The following is a 17,660-nucleotide window of genomic DNA, read 5'->3' on the forward strand; positions in this document are numbered from 1 at the left end:
CGCTGAGCCTCAGTTTCCTCCTCTGGGAAATGGGAAGATCAGCACTATTTCACAGGCATGTTAGAGGCGAAATAAATAAAGCACCTGGCACAGACTGGTGGCCATATTGCATTTATTTGCAGGTATTTATAAACCACCTACTATGTGCACTCAGATGCCCCCAAAAAAGCCTTGGGGGCATACCATTTGGTGGAAGGAGAGGGGGCAGAGACAATCCCAGTACAGTGTGCTCAGGCTGAGATAGGATGAGGGCCTGCAGGGGGTGGGGCAGGCTCTCTGGCAGTGAACAAAAGTCCCTGAGCCAGGCTCTGGCCCCAGGAGCTGGTGAATCTGAACAACAAGCTCCCCCATGTTGGATGCCTCCCTTCTGGGGGCAGGGCTGTTGCAGCCCTCATAATGGTCCACACAACCAAGACGCCCTCAGGGAATCCCCTGGCTGGGTCAAGCTTAGCTACAGCCTCAGCCCTGGGCCTGGTGGCAGGGCTGTCCTGGTTCTTGGTGCCTCTGTTCTCAGCCACCCACAGCATGGGGTGGCACAGGAGACTGACACTGCACAAGGGTTGAGGGCGTATTGTCAGCCCACCACTGTGCCGTGCTCACCACTCCTAGGCTGGGGTCCCTCAGGGTCCCTGCAGGCCAGGGCCTGTGTCCCTTGCTTCCCCGGGCCCCATGCAGACCCAGGCACAGCACGGTGCAGTACCATGGACAGTGTAATTGCCGAGCCATCTCCCGGCAGGATGTGCAGCCAGGTCACCATGCAGGGTGTGGGAGTGGTGGAGGAAGACTCAGGGGCTGGCTACCAGTGGCTGGAGCCTGAGCCTGGGAACCAGGTGCATGTGTGTCCATCCCGTGAGAGTGGGTGAGGCGGCGCCGAGGGCAGTTACTGACCGGTTCACTGATAGGGGGCATGTTTTATTTTGTTCAGTGAGTGGGCGAGTGTGGATGAACCCTGAGACCCTCGGTAGAGTCTCACTTCTAGGTCCTCCAGTCCAGCCACAGGCAATGTCCCCAGCAACTTGGGTTAGCTTAAGGTGCCTGAACAAAGCCACCTAATTTTCCCACACCATTCCCCAGGGACCATAGGCCCCCAAACCTAGTCAATCTCCCCTGTGGCCGTCATCTGCCCAGGCCTGGGCTGAGCACTTCTGGAAACATGAGGCTTTCCCTCGCTGGGCCCAGGACTCTCTCCTGCAGACCCCCAACCCCAGGACGGCAGCCACTGCCTCTGCTGACTCAGCTCTCAGCACACCTGGCTGCTCCTCCATTGTGGCCTCCTGAGCCATCCACTCACTCACTGTGGGCAGGGGCTTCTTTCCCAGCAGAGGGGCAAGTCCGGGCGGCCTAGCCAGCCCCACACTCTGACCCCTCCTCAGCCATTGCATCAGTGGGAGTGGACCCCAAAATCTTCAGAGAGAGAAACACTGCCTAAGAGCCCGAGGCTGAGCAGGTGGTGGGGCTCTTGGTTCCTCTTCCCAGCACAGTGTCTCTTTCCAGCACCTTGCTCCATCCCTGACAAGCCAGGCTCCAGGCAAGCGCTGAGTCACTGCTCCTCAGAGCCTCAATGTCCCCATTCACACAATGGGGCTCCTTTTCCCAGAGCCTCCCTGCTTCCTAGGAAGGTTGTTCAAATAAATGAGATCACCCCCGGGGTGAGCCATCTTCAGGCCAGGGCTGGTTCTGCTGGTTATAGCCGGATGTGCGGAGGGGGCCTGGGGGATACAGTGCCACCTGCCTGTCCTTCATCTTTGTCCTGACTGTTGCTCAGGCAGCTGAGAGGCGCCAGCCTCTGATGGAGCGAAACCCACACCCAGCTGCTTGGACACCTGCAGCTGCCTCCGTAGGCGAGGGCTCCGGATGACAGCTAGTAGTCCCCGCCATGGGAAGGAGCTCACTGTCCCCAGTATCTGGGCCAAAAGGGCCGTTAGCTGGGGTTCATCTTCCCCCTCGCTTACTGTGGCTTCTGAGGTCCAGACGGGCCCGGGGAGCCGCCCAAAGCCCCACCCCAGCTGCCCACCTCGCAGACTGCACTGCACTGGTTCCACGGCCCCACCTGCTCCCGCCCCCCTCCGCCCAGGCCCCGCCCGCGGTCTCCAGGCACCGGGATAAAGCAGGTGTTGGGACACCCGGGTCTGATTGTGCAGCCGTAGACAGTCCCAGGCCTGTCAGTGAATTGCGGCGGGGGGCACCCCTCCTCTCATTAACCCCTTCCACCCACTCCCACTTCTCGAAGAAAACCAGGAAAGCAGGCTTGCCCCACCCGGCGGTTTCCGGATTTACTCAAAGGCAGACTTCCAGGAGTCAGGCTCCTCCCCAGCTGCTCATCGCCTGCCTCCAGAAGGAAAGGGGCTGGGGCCCAGAGGGTCCTGGGAGTGGCTTGGCAGGGCTGTCCCTGCCCCTTCCCCAGGATGCATTTCTCACATACCTCCATCTCCAGGAGGGTGGTGCTGCTCCCCAGGTACAACCCACCCCAGCACCGCCATCCTGAGCAGCAGCTGACCATTTAAGGAAACATTCCTGAGGGAGACTCCACCATGCTCCCACAGCTGCCTGGGGTCACAGCCTTCTCTAGAGGCAAGGGCTCCAGCTCATATTCCCAGGGAGAAGCAATGGGGGCCCTACCCATCCAGTCTGCCTCCCCCACCTCCCCTCCCCCTGTGCCTCTCCCAAGAGAATCCAGACTTCTGTCCTTGCCCACCCCTGCCCCCTCTCGGAGGAGGGATCTCGAGGAGCAATTGACTGGATGCATCAACCCATGGGACTCTGGCTCCCACCTGAATTCTTCTCATCCATTTATGGATGAGACAATGAGGCTCAGCGAGGGGAAGTGACTGCCCATGCTCACAGACCTACTTACAGGACAAGAAGAGGCCACCTGAGACCCTCCCATACACTGACCCCCACCCTGGGTCTGGCACTGCCTGGACCACCCTCCCTCATACCACCGGTCCTTGGGAGATGCAAAGCCCCTCCCCACAAGCTCTGCCCAGACCTACCCTTCACCCGGTCTGACAGTAGTGGGTGTCCACAGACTCCCCGCTTGCCCATGCCCCACCCCTGCTCCTGTTCGCCCACCCCTCATAGGGCCCACCTCAGCGGCCAGCCACACCAAGATACATTCCACGTCTGAGTCAACAAGCTTTATTGGTTGGGCAGGGGGTATGGGAAAGAGACAGGAAGCCACAGGGGCTAAGGCTGGGGAGGTCAGAGGCTACAGGGCTGATGAGGGGCCCTGGGGGGTGGGCCAGGGGAGCAGAGTCCTCAGCGGGTAGTCTGGTGGATCTGCTCGCGGGAGGAAATAACCTTGCCGTCCTGGACCTCTTCCACAATGGTGCGCACCTGACGGGTGGTCACGGCTGCAGGGGACACACACTCAGAGGTGGGCAGAGGCCGAGAGACCCTGGCTCAGCCCCCACCCCTGAGAGGACCCGGCTCTTCCCCCAGAGCCACTCTGTGTCCACACCTCTACTGGCTCATCATCACATCCACACTGCTCCCTCCCTTCCAGGGTGTCCCTCTGCTGGTCCCCTATGTGAGCCCTGCTACCCAAATGGGTGGTATGATTCTGACCCATGTGTCCTTCTGCAAGAGCAGCACCTTGCAGATGGGTGCTCCACAAAACGGGGTCTATCTCCACTTCTCTGGAGTCTCCAGGGCAGGGACTATGCTCCTGTCTCCCCCATCAGACTGGGCTCTCCAAGACAAGAACCTGATCCCCATCACCTCCATTAGACTAGATACCCCAGGGCTAGGATTTTATGTTCCCCACCAGACAGGGATCTGGAGGACAAAGACCAACTCCCTTTCTGCCACCAGAGTCAGGGCTGCTTTTGCTCATCTGTAGGGTCTCACAGCAAAGATCATGAGACCATGTCCCTATCTTCCCACCAGATAACAGTCTCCAGAGCAAGGACGATGTTTCCCCCCATCAGACTAGGACTCCAGGACAAGGACCATCTCAGTGACCATCTCATCTGATTCCCCTGAACATCAACCCTGAACCCTAATGGGTCTCTTCCCCCACCCCTGCTAAGGATCAGCCATCATTTCCTGGAGCTCCTGGGGACCCTCCCTCAGCAAGGTGCCTATAGGTGCCTGCCCCGTGCTGCCCCACCCTGTTACCAAGATCCTTACGTTCTTTGGGCTTGTACTGAGTCAGGCTGCAAAGAAAACAGAGAGAGGAGATCAGATGTGGGTCCGAGAGCTCCACCCTCCACCCAGGCCCACAGCCCTGGCCCTAGGCCCCCACTCACTGGGCGTCCTCTCCCTCCAACAGACGGCGATAGGTGGTGATCTCCTGCTCCAACCGGGTCTTCACATCCAGCAGGACCTTGTATTCCTGGTTCTGCTGCTCCATCTCACAGCGCAACTGGGCCAGCTGCTCCTCCACGCTGCCAATCAGCCCCTGGATCTGGGACAGCTGCACGCAGTAGCGGTTCTCGGTCTCTGCCAGGCTGCCCTCCAGGGATGCTTTCTGCAGGAGGGCAGGAGGAACAGGGTCAGAGAGGGTGATCCGTGTCCCCCCCCAGGGGCTCCAGGGCTCCAGGCCCACCCCAGGCCTGACAGCGCCCCTACCATGCTGAGCTGAGATTGCAGCTCGATCTCCAAGGCCTGCACCGTGCGCCGGAGCTCGGAGATCTCACTCTTGCTGCTCTGCACCAGCTCGGTGTTGGTGGCCACCTCGCGGTTCAGCTCTTCTGTCTGCAGACACAACACAGGGTAGTGAAGAGTGAGCCTGGGATCATTTCTCCAAGTCAGACAATCCCCATGCCCTCCATATCCTCAGCCCGGGGCCCATTCTGTGCCCAGACAGGCAGTGGAGCTCGCCCACTCCCCATAACATCCCTGACCTTGTTCATCTTCCTGACCTCCCCTGAGCCCCTCAGCCCTCCTCCCAAACCTGACTGTGGGGGCAGTGCCTTCTCATCAGCCTCCCACTTTCCAAAGCCCAGGAACCTTTGAAATGACATTAAGTTTTATCTTTAAGCCCTACAAGTGGTCGGCACAAGAATAGGAAACATGAGGAGCTTCCAGGACAGTAACCAGGCCCCTGGTGCTAGTTCCTGACCTCTTTCAGGAGAGGTGGGTGCTCTCAGGGTCTTTGTCCTCTAGCTGTTTTCCCGAGTGGGGCTCCCCACCCACCCCCAGACCCTAGCTTTAGCCAAGTTCCAAGCCTATTGATGCAATGGGTGAGCCTGGACTCCTCGGGTCCACTTGGCTCACTGAGGAGAGGGTACCCCCAAGAAGCCAGGCACTGGGCTTGCTGTGGGGACTCAGTTCTTGCACCCCATGTGCTGAGAGAGGCCTCTGGCCCACAGCAGCCCATACCTTGCTGAAGAACCAGTCCTCAGCATCCTTGCGGTTCTTCTCTGCCATCTTCTCGTACTGGTCACGCATCTCCGACAAGATGCGACTCAGGTCCACACCAGGGGCGGCGTCCATCTCCACGTTGATCTCGCCACCCACCTGGCCTCGCAGGGAGTTCATCTCCTGTGGCGGACGGGAAGTGTGGTGTGGGTATCCGGGCCTGTCCCAATCTCTCACTCCCAACCCTCCCCAACAAGCTCTCCAGACCCCTCCCAAGGACTCTTCCCTCGTTCTGTCTGCCCTCTACCCTCTGACCCTCCTAGTGACTTTTGTGCACCTGCTCTGAATGGACTCTGCCTCCACCATCAGACTGGGGGCACTCTGGATGTAGGTTCTGTGTCTCCCCCATTAGACTGAGGGCTTTCCAAAGATAAAATCTCATTCTTAGGCATGTGCCCCGAGAATATTCCCTCTAACTTCCAAATTTCTACATAAGGCCCAGTTTCAAGGATTTGAGCTCAGATTTGAGGGAGGCTAGGGGGCGGGAAGGGAGGCAAAAGAGGCCTCTGTGGGCCCCTGGAAGGTTCCTCAGATGCAGGAAAGCAGGAAGGAGACTGGCCTGCACCCTGGCTCTGGAACCCCAGGGGTCAAGGCTCCACAGATGGGGCAGCCCTGGAACACCTGCTCTGCACTCTTCCCTCAGCCCAGCCCCAGAGCCCTGCCACCCCATCCGCCTCACCTCCTCATGGTTCTTTCTCAGGTAGGCCAGCTCCTCCTTCAGGTTCTCAATCTGCATCTCCAGATCGGCTCTGGCCAAAGTCAGCTCGTCCAGCACCCGGCGCAGGCCATTGATGTCGGCCTCCACGCTCACACGCAGGGCCTGCTCCGTCTCAAACCTGCAAAGGGAACCAGAGACTTCAATCTAGATACTTGGACTGGCAGGTCCAGGTCCTGGCCAGCACCCTGCTTATCCAGGGCTCTAAGGGCTTATGAAAAATGATGATGGAGAGGAGTGGAAGCAAATTCCAGCCCTGAGGCCCTGGGAACAAGTAGGGCAAGGCCCTACCCCCACCTGGCTTCTTGTTTCTCTCCTCTCTGCCTCTTGCCTCCCCTTGCTCTCTTCCATCACCCGTCTAAGCCCAGCGATCTTCAAAATTTGCTGCAACCTGAACTAAGAGGTAGACTCCCCCACACCCAGCTCTTGGCCTATATCCCACAAGCAACCGAGGAGCCCCAGGGTGGGGAGGGGTGCCCCCAGTTCCTCCCCAGCTCACTGGTGAAGGCTTACTTGGTGCGGAAGTCATCAGCAGCCAGACGGGCGTTGTCAATCTGCAGCAAGATACTGGCGTTGTCCACGGTGGCCGTGAGGATCTGAAGAGATGGGACAATAGTCACATCACTGGGTGGGGTAGTTCAGCCCAGACCAGGGTTCTGAGGTGGGTCTTCCTGCCTGGGGGCCAGGAAGTGGCTGCCTCCTTCAGGAAGGTTCCCTTACCTCCCAGCCTCTCCCATTTATTGTGTGTAATTGTTGACATAGTTTGGGCCAGCCAGAGTCTGATGCGCTGAAACTTGCCTCCTGATCCCCTAGGACCTGCCTCCCCCAGCATAGACTCCCGCAGGAGAGCTGGAGAATGGGAGGGTGCCTCAGGGCAGAAGCTAAACCAGGATCTCAGAAAGCATAGGGGACGTGGGCAACCCCACACTTTAAGTTGGGGAGATGGTGCCCCTGAGAGTCTCCCCAAAAAAGGGAGGCTAAAAGAGTCCTCACTAAAGAGTATTTTCAAATCAGAAGCCAGGACCCCTGCTAAGCCTTGACCTAGGGCTCCAGCAGGCAGGCCCACCCCCCAGGTTTGCTCAGCCCCTGTTCTTGAGAGAGCAGCAGGAGGAATAGGGAAGCCAGAAATATCCCCAAATAAGGCTCAGAAGAGGCCTCCTGAGGCCCCGCCCCTTCTCTCCTGTCTCCATCTTCCAGCAGGTGCCATCAGATGCTCACTTGAACCCCACATCCCAACATTGCCCAAAATCCCCCTATTGCTCCAAGGAGAGAGGTGCCCACATATCTGGCAGCTTCATGAGCCCTGCCCTGCCCAGCCCTCCACGTGTGTCTATTTGCCTTATCATACCACTGCACAAGGTGGCAAGCTCTGTGATGAGGAAACTGAGCCTCAAAGGAGCTCCATGAGGCCCATTTGTCCCTGGCCCAGCCTACCACCCCCCCAAAAAATAGTATGAGCCAAAGAGCAGCCCCAAGGTGGGCTCCCAGAGGCCAAGCTGGAACCAAACTGTCCTTGGCTCCCTGACGCCCTGTGACAGCCTTCAGGCAGGGTTCCAGGTTTGGGGAAGAGAAGGGGGAGAAGTCATGGCCCTCACAGAGCCCCCTCCTGTAGAAGGGCCCACCTTGCTCTTCAGGTCCTCGATGGTGTGGTAGTAGTGGCTGTAGTCACGGGCGGGCCCCGGGGCCTGCTTCTGGTACCAGTCTCGGATCTTCACCTCCAGCTCAGTGTTGGCCTCCTCCAGGGCGCGCACCTTGTCCAGGTAGGAGGCCAGGCGGTCGTTGAGGTTCTGCATGGTGGCCTTCTCACCTCCTGCCAGCAGCCCGTCAACAGCCCCAAAGCTGCTGCCATAGCCACCGCCAGAGCCGAAGCTGTAGCAGCTGGAATAGCTGCTGCTCCCGAGGGCACTGCCCAGGCCACTGGCAGACCCCAGCCTGCAGGATCCAGCACCCAGGCTACCAGACAGCCGGCAGGAGGTGCGGGATGCACCGCCGCCCAGGCCGGAGGAGCCTTTGATGGAGCTGGAAGAGGTGAACTGGCGAATGGTGGTGGTCATGGTGGTGGCAGCAGGCAGCAGGCAGGCACAGAGAGAGTGGGCTCAAGAGGTGAGAAACCTAAAGTGCGTGTTGCTACTGGGGCTCGTTTGCCTCCTTTATAGTCCAACAAATGGGCGGGAGCAGGGATTTCAACAGGCTTGCTCTTCTGTTTCCATTCCCCTGGGCTTTCATCACCCCTGGCGGTTTGCCAGCTCCCAGGTGGCTGTGGGCACCCCCTCCCACCACCGAGGCTTTGCCTCATTTCTCCGAACCCCTATGCTGGGTGTCTGAATGTGCGTGTGCGTGTCTCTGATTTTAAGCCTGTCACCTGTGATTCAGGCAGGCCCTCAAGCTATGCTTTCCCATGACCTAATACGGAGAAGAAGAGAGGCAGGATGTCACCGTCACCAGGCCCTCCCAGGCAGCTACCACCCCAGCCCTGCCTGCCCAGCCCTTGTATCTGGTAGGGAAACGGTTGGGAATCTGGCAGCCCCCAGCCTGAGGTTACTGTCCTTCAACACACACTACACATGGTCCTGTCCCTGGGCTGGGAGCTGGGGAGACAGCGAAGATCGAGCCCCCATCCCACCTTGGAACCTGGATGTAAACCCCTGGGCTCAGCACAGAACGCAGCAACTCTGTCAGGTCTCAGATGATCACCCCATTTTATAGATAAGGAAACTGGGGCTTGAGGGATAGGGTCCCATTGCCCCACAGACCTGCAGAACTGGTCTGGCAGAATTTCATCCTTCATCCCACAGCACCAGACCCCCTTCCTCCAGGGCTCCAGGCACACTGGCCCCCCTCTGAACAGCCCTGACACCAGGGAAGTACTCCAGGGGCTATGATTCCATCTGGCCAGTTTTCTGACCTGCCCCATCCCACGGACTCCCTGGTGACTCAGCCGAACCTTTCCCCACCTCCCCCTAACAGGTGGGTGGGTCCTGGGCTTGGGTGGGCAAAGAGGAGCTTAGCTACAGAACGGGGAAACGACAGCTGGGAAGGGAGCATCATGGTAAAGGGAACTGAGAGAACTAAAGGCCATGCCCCCTTCCACCCTCCCTAGTCTTCTACACCCCAAGAGGCCTCAGGGTAAGGTGAGGGGCATACACCTTAGGTTTCAGTCTAAGGGCACTGCCCAAGAAGAGGGTCTTCCTGAGCTCCCAGCCAGTCCCCCCTCACACAGGGTCTTCCCCAAAGGCCCCACGCAGTCCCCTGACATGGCCCCTCAGGATGGACCCTGAGACCCTACAGCTCTACCCTGCCCTGCCCACCACGCCTGGCCCGGCCTGGGTCCCAGGGTCCCAGCAGGCACGCTGGGCGGAATGTGGTCGTGTCTCAGACTGCCGATGGCTTCCACTTCCCAGACAGGCCCAGACAGCCCCCATCAGCAGCTGAGAGAGTTTCTCCAATAGCCCGGCAGCTGCCAAGCCACCAAAGCAAACACGATGCCCCCCCACGCTCACATGCACACACCCTGTCCCACACACACCCCTGAGCTGGGCAGAGCCCGTCTGGCTTCCTGGGCTGTCTGTGCTGTGGCCACCCCCTCTCACCCATCAATACTCTGGACCACTCCTTCAGAAAAGCCCCTACCCAGCCTCTCTTCCCCAAGACCCACCAGAGGCAAAGGTGGGAGTTTTCTATATTAAGCATAGCTCTTTGGAACGTCTAAGGGCCCTCCCAGGGACCAGCGCAGGCCATGGAGACCCCAGGGGCTGATTCTTAGGAACTTTCCCAGCTTGTTGGGCTGTCCCACCCCTGCACCCAGTCCTCCTGCCTCCTTCCCTCTCCTCCTCCCAGGAGCCCCAGGCCTGACTGGGGTGGGTAAAACAGGTTGGCAGGTGAGAAGCACCACCCAAAACTTCAACAAACTCTCCTCCTCCCCTAGTCCCTCAGCCCACACTGCCCCAAGCCAATGACCACGCCAGATCACACAAGGCACTGAACTTCAGGCAAAGCTTTAATAGTGGTCACTGGGGCAAACTCAGGAGGCCCCTCCTCGAGGGGCTGCAGAAAGCAGATACAGAAAGGCAACAGCTCTTGGGCAGAGGCCCCGACGGGCACTTGGGGCTCAGCAGTAGCATGCTAGGATCTGGAGGCGATGGCCACCCCATGACCTTCAAGGCTGGGCTATTGCATGTGGAAAGGGGCCTCAGTGGGTAGAGCGGTGGACCTGCTCCCGGGAGGTTACCACCTTGCCATCCTGGACTTCCTCCACAATGGTGCGCACCTGGCGGCTGGTCACCGAGGCTGCGGATGGTAGAGGAAGGGGGTGCAGGGAACCTCAGGCCAGAGCCCCTCCCCCAGTCTCCCACACAGAAGGGTCCTCAGACTCTCCCACTTCCTCTGGGCAGGATGGGGCAGACTCTTACCTTCTCGAGTGGGCTGTGAGGCCAGAAATGAGGAGTACTGGGTGGCCAGGCTGCAGGAAGGGAAAGGGAGACCTGTCAAGCCAGGGGTGCTGGCTGGGAACCCAACCCCCTGGTAGGAGAAGCAGCTGGGGAGGCCTGGGGCAAAGGGAGAGAGGTCCCAGCAAATCAAGGAGAAATCAGAGCTGGGAGTGCACGGAAAAGAATGGCAACTGCAAGGGTCAAAGGGCACAGGCCCAGTGGACCCAGTGGACAGGAGTAAGGAAAGGGGACGCCCCAACACAGGCCCAGAGGCACTTTGCACCTAACCAGGGATTTACAAGGAGAAGCTGGGCAAGTGGTTTTTCCATATCTAGAAGGGCCCAACAAATAGACTCAATTAAAGCAAGAAAGACTGTGGTTAGCCTATAAATGCACTTCACCATCTTCAGGGAACAAAAAAGCTGGAATACATGACTCAGCATGGAGACTCCAGGATGTTCTCAGCCCCTTTACAGTAGGGCCCTGATCCACCCTCCCAAGTCCAAACCAGATCCCTTCCCTGATCCTCACTCCATCCAGGGTAATGGCATCACCAACCACAAGTCATGGAGCCAGAAGCCCAGGGTCATTGTTACCCAGGCCTTCATGTGCTCACTCAGCACTTACTGAGTCTCCCTGCGAGCCACACTCGGCCAGAGTGCAGGCCTTTCCCTGCCCCTGGCCCTGCCTCACAGCAGGCCTGCCTAACCCTCCCTGCTCCGGCCTCCTGACAGGTCCCCATGCCCCCCACCCCCCCACCCCCCGGGCTGTGCTGATGCAGTTCTCCCTCTGTAGCCAGAGTGAATGTTCTGAGACATCTGATCCCCATCCTGTGCACAACCTCTTCGCAGCACCCCAATCAATGCTTCAACGTGGCCTTCAGTGCTCCTCACAGCCAAGGCCCAGCCAGCAATCTCAGTCTCACCCCTTGCAAGCCTCCACACCTCCTCCTAGCCTTTGCTGGTGCTACCCCTGCAGCTCAGACATCCCTCCCTGGGTGAAGCGGCCCCAGCCCACTTGAGCAGATGCCCGGGTGCCCCCACTCACTGGGCATCCTCGCCCTCCAGCAGGCGGCGGTAGGTGGCGATCTCCTGCTCCAGCCGCGTCTTCACGTCCAGCAGCACCTGGTACTCCTGGTTCTGACGCTCCATGTCACAGCGGAGCTCACCCAGCTGCTGCTCGATGCTGCCGATGAGCCCCTGCAGCTGGGCCAGCTGGGCCCCGTAGCGCGCCTCGGTCTCCGCAAGGCTGCCCTCCAACGACGCTTTCTGTGGGCCAAGGTGTAGGTGGCCGGGTAAGACAGAGATGAGACCTTTCCCTACCCAGAGGGGGACCCCACCATGTGGAGTTGTGGGTGCAGCCAGTGCGGTGGGGCGGTAACTAGGGCAGAGAGGGGCCATGTCACTGTGTAAAGTGACACTGTGGAAGTCTCTGGTTCTCAGAGTGGGGGACTCCAAGGCTAGGCCAGCCCTGGGATAACAGGGATAAGGCAGGGAGGGGACAGAAGCCCTACCATGCTGAGCTGGGACTGCAGCTCAATCTCCAGGTTCTGCACTGAGCGGCGGAGCTCAGTGATCTCCGTCCTGTGGCTCTGCAGGGCCTCGGTGTTGGTGGCCACCTCGCGGTTCAGCTCCTCCGTCTGGATGCAGGGGGCGGGGGGGTGCACAGGGGCTTGAGGAGGCTTGTGGAGGTGGAGCCGAGGACAGGGGCCACCCTGAGCCCTGACCTCCCAGATTTGCTCCGCCAGCACCTCACTGGCCTCTGTGGGGCCCCAAACACACCTGCACACAGACACCCTCTGTGCCCACATAGGAACTTCGTGGAGTTCACCCTGCTTGGTGCTCATCTGCACTGGTTATTTCTCCTGAGCTGCGAGCACTGCTCAAAGGCAGGTCCTGGGTTCTAGTCTTTTTGTGCCTGTTACTGTCCAGGGGAATTGTAGCTGCTCAGTGTGTTTTCTAAGGGTGTGAGTTATGCATCCAAACACACACATACCTACAAAAGCCTGTGCAGGAGGAGCCCTCGCTGGGGTGAGGAGACCTGGAGCAGTTCCCCAGGCCGTGGGGGGTGGGAGGGTGAGCCTGAGGACTCTCTGAGCCTCACAATCTGCATCTAAACATGAGGTTTAGTCCAACTGGTTTCCAAAGGTCCTTCCAGATGGGACAGTGTGTGGCGCTCCACGTTTTCCAGCCCACACTCAGCACACAACATATGCACGCACACGAGTGAGCACACCTGCTCCCGCATGGCCACCCACCTTGGTGAAGAACCAGTCCTCAGCGTCCTTGCGGTTCTTCTCTGCTATCTTCTCATACTGGTCACGCATCTCGTTCAGGATGCGGCTCAGGTCCACGCCAGGGGCAGCGTCCATCTCCACGCTGACGTCCCCACCCACCTGGCCTCGCAGAGCATTCATTTCCTGGGCAGAGAGGAGAGCAGGAGCTCACCCAGGGCCACCCGGGGAGAGACCCTGGGGCCTGCCTTCTCCACCTGGGGAGACAGGTGTAGATGACAGACAGACAGACATAGAGAGGCCAACAGCTCCTCACCCTGAAGGTGGAGGCAGATGCCATGTCTCAAACATGCAGGGCTGTGGATATCAAACATCTTACCCAACACACACTCGGGGTCCATCCCCAATGTGTACTGTGTGTCCATCCCAAACTCTGTCAGGGGATGAGCCAGGACAAGCTCAGGCACTACCCTTGTCACCCACTGCCAACCACACAGCACAGCAGGGGGAAAGTAGCCCCAAGTCAATTGGAAGACCAGGCCTCATTAGAAAATGCAGTCCCTACAACTAGCCTCAAAGCCTATTGAAGACGCTTTCTGGGCTCCTGCCACTAAGGAATTGGACTCCCCTAGCTCAGGGCAGCCCAGAGGTCAGCTAAGAAGGAAGCTACAGGCTCATGGGTCCCCCTGCAGGGTCCTGAGTTGAGCCTTGGGTTCCCGGGGTTCCAGAGTTTTCTGAAAAAGGAGGTGGAGAGGTGGCAGAGTTGTGGAGTTGGACCTGGATGTGGATGTGGGTCAGACAGATCAGAGGGAAGACGCCTGTGCAGCCTTGGGTAAATGCCTTAACCTCTCTGAGCCTGTTTCTTCACCGGTAAAAGGAGAATCGAGCGCCCTTCTCCCAGCACAGGTGTCGATATCAGCTGAAATAATTGCTGTGAATCACTTGTAATGTGCTGGGCAGGTGTTCCTTGTTCTATCATCATTATAATTAATTGCAATAATTAGCATGCATGTTCTTAGACAGATTTTCTCATTAGATAGTTAACTGCCACCACACAGTGAGCCATGCCTTAAGGGATATGGGAAGTATCTTTGTGGGCCCCTGACGGTCGTCCAGGTCAGGACCAGGAACATGCCCTGGATGGGCACTGGATGCAGAGCATGGCCTGGCCCAGGAAGATTCGGAGGCCCCAGCCTTGCTTGTTCCCAGGCAAGTTTCTCCTGCATCCATTCCCAAGCTGGCCTCACCTCCTCATGGTTCTTCCTCAGGTAGGCCAGCTCCTCCTTCAGGTTCTCGATCTGCATCTCCAGGTCGGCTCTGGCCAGGGTCAGCTCGTCCAGCACCCGGCGCAGGCCGTTGGTGTCGGCCTCCACGCTCATGCGCAGGTTCAGCTCTGTCTCATACCTGGGAGGGGTGGGGGCATGAGCCATGGAGGATCACAAGGCCACCCCCTCACACACACAGAGGGCTCTGTGCTGTGCGGAGATGGACCCACCACCAGCAGCCCTGGAGGCCCAGACTCACTTGCTGCGGAAGTCGTCAGCTGCCAGGCGGGCATTGTCAATCTGCAGCACCAAGCTCGCATTGTCGATGGTGGCCGCCAGGATCTGGGGAGGTGATGGGTGCCATGAGCAAGCACCCTCAGCAGCCCCAGGAAGGCCCTGCAACATCCCTCTTGCAGCCCTTTGGAGAGTGTGCCAGAGTGAAGGAAGATCCCTATGGTGTGGTCTCCTCCTCTGAGGACTGGCTGGGGGACTCACAGAGTGGTGGGGCCACGATGCCCAGGCATAGGTAACCAGGATGCCAGGAGAGAGACCCATATATACCCTTCAACAACCATGGGGTCACTGCCCAAGCCACCTGGACTTCACTCCCTCTTTCCCAACTAGCCTTCCCTCTAGACTCAGTTGCCACCTCCTCCAAGAAGCCCTCATCAATTCCCCATCTGGGTCCCTCCTTCTGGACATATCTTCTCCCTGCCCATCTCTCTTTCACGGCACTTCTCTCAAGTGTGATTTTTCCATGACTTTTTTTGGTGATTTCCTCCTCTGATAAACTCTGAGTTCCAGGGGACAAGGCCATGTCCGTCTTGTTCCCTTCAGAATCCCCAGCCCTGGGCACAGTACCTGGCCCAGAATTGGCCCCCAGGAAACACTAGTTTAATTAAGTGATTAATTAGTTAATTAATGAGGTTACAACTGGCCCCACTGCAAACCTAGGGCAAAGTTGTCTTTTCCCACAAGGTCATTGGTAGGTTTAAATGAGAACATGGAAGACTCTGAAAGGAGCAGAGGATTAGTTATTATTACTGCTGCCATCATTGTTATTATAAGAAATGCCCCAGAGAAGCTCCAATCAAGGGCCATGGAGTCAGGAGGGGGCAGAGTGAGGCTCAGAGGGAGCAGATTAGCCAAGTAGAATTTGGAATTTTTTGAAGCCAAGAGCTGAAGTGTAGGAGGTGTAAGAGGGGAGCCCTGGCAAGCAAAAGCAGCCCCAGTAGGTTCATCCTGGGTCTGGAATGTGACCTGGTCCAATCCCATTTCCAGACTGAGCCCGAAGGCCAGTTTGTTACCCAACCCAGGTCTAAGCGTGTCCATCCCACTCACCTCTCTGCTCAGGATGCCAATTGGGTCCAGCAAGGGGCCCTTGCTAAAACCCCTAGGGGTGCAGTGACTCAGAGAGGGGGAGGCCTAGTGCGGGGTGCACTGGGGTTGCTGGTGAGGAGCTGGCCGACTCCGAATGAAATCAAGAATACAGTGACTCACCAGGGCTCCCCTGGGTTCCCCGCTGCCCAGACCAAAGCCAGTATCTGATCTGGCACCCCCAGTAGCTCTGCTGCCAGGGAATAACTGCAGGAATTCCCCACCTGGCCAAGGTCCCGGGCAGGAACAGGAAAAGCCCCTCGAAAGGCAACACAGCGCCTGGTTCTCCACCAGGAAACTGAGCAGGCCTACCATCGGGGCCAGCCAGGCTCCACCCCTGGCTCTCTGCTTCTCTTTGACCTCTCACCTGCCTCTGGGGGTTGCAACACTCTAGGACCCTCCAGGGGCAGGTCTGTGCAGAAGACCCAAGTGCCACATTCACAGAATGCCAAGGCCATGTTCTCAGAGGTTGTGAGTACAAGAGAAAGAGAGAGAGAGGGTTGTCTCCTTCATCAAACTAAGAGAAATTCCTTCCCTTGGGAGCTTCCAGCCTGAGTGGAAAGACACAGCTCCTTCCTTCAGGGGCCCTCCCCCTAGTCTGCAAGTAGAGACACAGCCTTTGCCCTCAGGGGCCCCCAGAGTGACCATCATGAGAGAGTGAGGAGGACCACAACCAAAGCAGCCATGAGTACAGGCCAAACTCAGTGAAATCAGCACAATGAACAGGGCATAGACTGAACCTCAAAGTGTTGAAGGAACTCCAAGATCTGGGGATAAGAGGCAAGTGCCATCCATCCAGGAGAACTGCCTGGAGGAGGTGAGGCAGGTAAGCAGAACCAGAGAGGAATGGTCTGCAGACTTCCCTGCTCACATTCCATCTCCCAGCAGCCAATACCACACTCTTCCCCACCTCTGTGCCTTTGCCCACGCTGTCCTCTATGCCTGGAATGCCATCTGCTGCCTTCAAGGTCCTGAAGCTTACTCCTCCATCACCCACCCCAAATACACTCCACCCAGAAAGAGAGAACTCCAGTCAACCTCCTTGCATGGGATGTCCTCCAGGCCTGAGACCAGGGAGTGAATGAATGGTGGAGACCTAAGATAGAAGAGAAATGTTCACAACGGTCCACAGCTGGGATGGAATGAATCAGAAGCAGGTACTAAGGACAGAGGGCAGAGCACAGGGAGCTGCCTGGTCCACACACCTTGTTCCTCAGGTCCTCGATGGTCTTGAAATAGTGGCTATAGTCCCGGGCAGGCTCGGGGCCCTGCTTCTTGTACCAGTCTCGGATCTTCACCTCCAGGTCTGCGTTGGCCTCCTCCAGGGCGCGCACCTTGTCCAGGTAGGAGGCCAGGCGGTCGTTGAGGTTCTGCATGGTCTCCTTCTCACCGCCCCCCAGCAGGGCGTCTGACATACTATAGCTGGGGCCATAGCCCCCACCCAGGTTGCAGGTGTAGCCCCCGCTGTAGCCACCCCCCAAGCCCGCTGTGAAGCGAGATGAGGTGACCGACATGTTGCCAAGGCTTCCAGCTCCCAGGAGGCTGGGGGCTCGGCAGGTGCCCCCGACACGGACCGTGGACACCCGAGAGAATCCCCCGGTGGGCACAGACAGGCCCTTGAGAGAGCCGGAGGTTGAGAACTGGCGGAAGCTACTGGTGGTGGCAGCCATGGTATCCACGGGTCAGGAGCAGTGTCTGGTCTGGACAGAGACCCTGGGCAGCCCTTTATAGCCAGGCTACAGGGGGGATGGGCCCCTGGCCCTTGAAGTCAGAGCCAAAACCCCAACTGTGTAATTTGCCTCTGTATCAGCCGCCCAGGGCCTGGGGCTCAGGCTGGACATGCTGAGTGCATCCCCCAGGCCCCCTCTCCTGCCCGAGCCTGGCCTGGGCTGTGGCCTCTTAGAAGCCCATTGTTCAGAAACAAAGGTGGTGTTGGAGTTGCAGCCCCAGGGTAGGGTGATCCTCCATCCTCAGCAGCAATTAGGCTTCTGAGCTCATTCTTGGGGGAGTCGGAGAACCCAGCCCTGGGAGCCAGAAAAGGCATAGAACAAGGCTCCACAGGCCTGACGTCCGGAAGCTGCTCTGGCCCCCCACCCTGCCTTCCCGGTCCCCAGGGAGAGGGTGGAGAGACTCGGGGTGACCCCCTCACCCAGGTCCAGCAGGCCTTGAGGAGCCCCCAGGCTGAGAGGGAGAATCTGCCTCTGACCTGGGGATCCCCCAGATCTCTTGGGGTCCTTCCAAATCTGTGGCCTGGCCTGGGGAACCCCTATTCTGTGAGG

The 17,660-nt window shown here is 58.5% G+C and overlaps 2 protein-coding genes across 2 annotated transcripts; both read right to left on the minus strand.

Annotated features, from left to right (window-relative positions):
* Positions 1–3,157: 3,157 nt before the first annotated feature.
* On the minus strand, positions 3,158–8,179 carry LOC308568397 (keratin, type I cytoskeletal 17). The gene is made up of 8 exons (XM_081161327.1): positions 7,702–8,179; positions 6,593–6,675; positions 6,044–6,200; positions 5,326–5,487; positions 4,573–4,698; positions 4,251–4,471; positions 4,132–4,157; positions 3,158–3,353 (listed from the first exon to the last, which is right to left on the minus strand). The coding sequence occupies exons 1-8, from the start codon at positions 8,131–8,133 to the stop codon at positions 3,259–3,261; spliced, it is 1,302 nt and encodes a 433-aa protein (XP_081017453.1). The 5' UTR covers positions 8,134–8,179; the 3' UTR covers positions 3,158–3,258.
* Positions 8,180–10,263: 2,084 nt separating this feature from the next.
* Positions 10,264–17,054, minus strand: LOC308568408 (keratin, type I cytoskeletal 42). The gene is made up of 8 exons (XM_081161339.1): positions 16,587–17,054; positions 14,264–14,346; positions 13,987–14,143; positions 12,764–12,925; positions 12,020–12,145; positions 11,554–11,774; positions 10,489–10,538; positions 10,264–10,366 (listed from the first exon to the last, which is right to left on the minus strand). The coding sequence occupies exons 1-8, from the start codon at positions 17,049–17,051 to the stop codon at positions 10,269–10,271; spliced, it is 1,362 nt and encodes a 453-aa protein (XP_081017465.1). The 5' UTR covers positions 17,052–17,054; the 3' UTR covers positions 10,264–10,268.
* Positions 17,055–17,660: the final 606 nt, after the last annotated feature.

The sequence above is a fragment of the Miniopterus schreibersii genome (genome assembly GCF_964146895.1).
Source record: "Miniopterus schreibersii genome assembly, chromosome: 16".
NCBI classification, from domain to species: domain Eukaryota; kingdom Metazoa; phylum Chordata; class Mammalia; order Chiroptera; family Miniopteridae; genus Miniopterus; species Miniopterus schreibersii.

What these genes read in the sequence shown, in the direction of transcription:
- LOC308568397 (XM_081161327.1), bottom strand. Translation starts at nt 8,133, where the DNA reads ATGACCACCACCATTCGCCAGTTCACCTCTTCCAGCTCCATCAAAGGC. An exon ending in GCTGATGACTTCCGCACCAA is followed by an intron (nt 6,201 to 6,592) that starts GTAAGCCTTCAC and finishes TTCCCTTTGCAG; the next exon opens with GTTTGAGACGGAGCAGGCCC. An exon ending in AGGACTGGTTCTTCAGCAAG is followed by an intron (nt 4,699 to 5,325) that starts GTATGGGCTGCT and finishes TTGTGTCTGCAG; the next exon opens with ACAGAAGAGCTGAACCGCGA.
- LOC308568408 (XM_081161339.1), bottom strand. Translation starts at nt 17,051, where the DNA reads ATGGCTGCCACCACCAGTAGCTTCCGCCAGTTCTCAACCTCCGGCTCT. An exon ending in TCGAGGACCTGAGGAACAAG is followed by an intron (nt 14,347 to 16,586) that starts GTGTGTGGACCA and finishes TCACCTCCCCAG; the next exon opens with ATCCTGGCGGCCACCATCGA. An exon ending in CTCACAGCCCACTCGAGAAG is followed by an intron (nt 10,367 to 10,488) that starts GTAAGAGTCTGC and finishes TACCATCCGCAG; the next exon opens with CCTCGGTGACCAGCCGCCAG.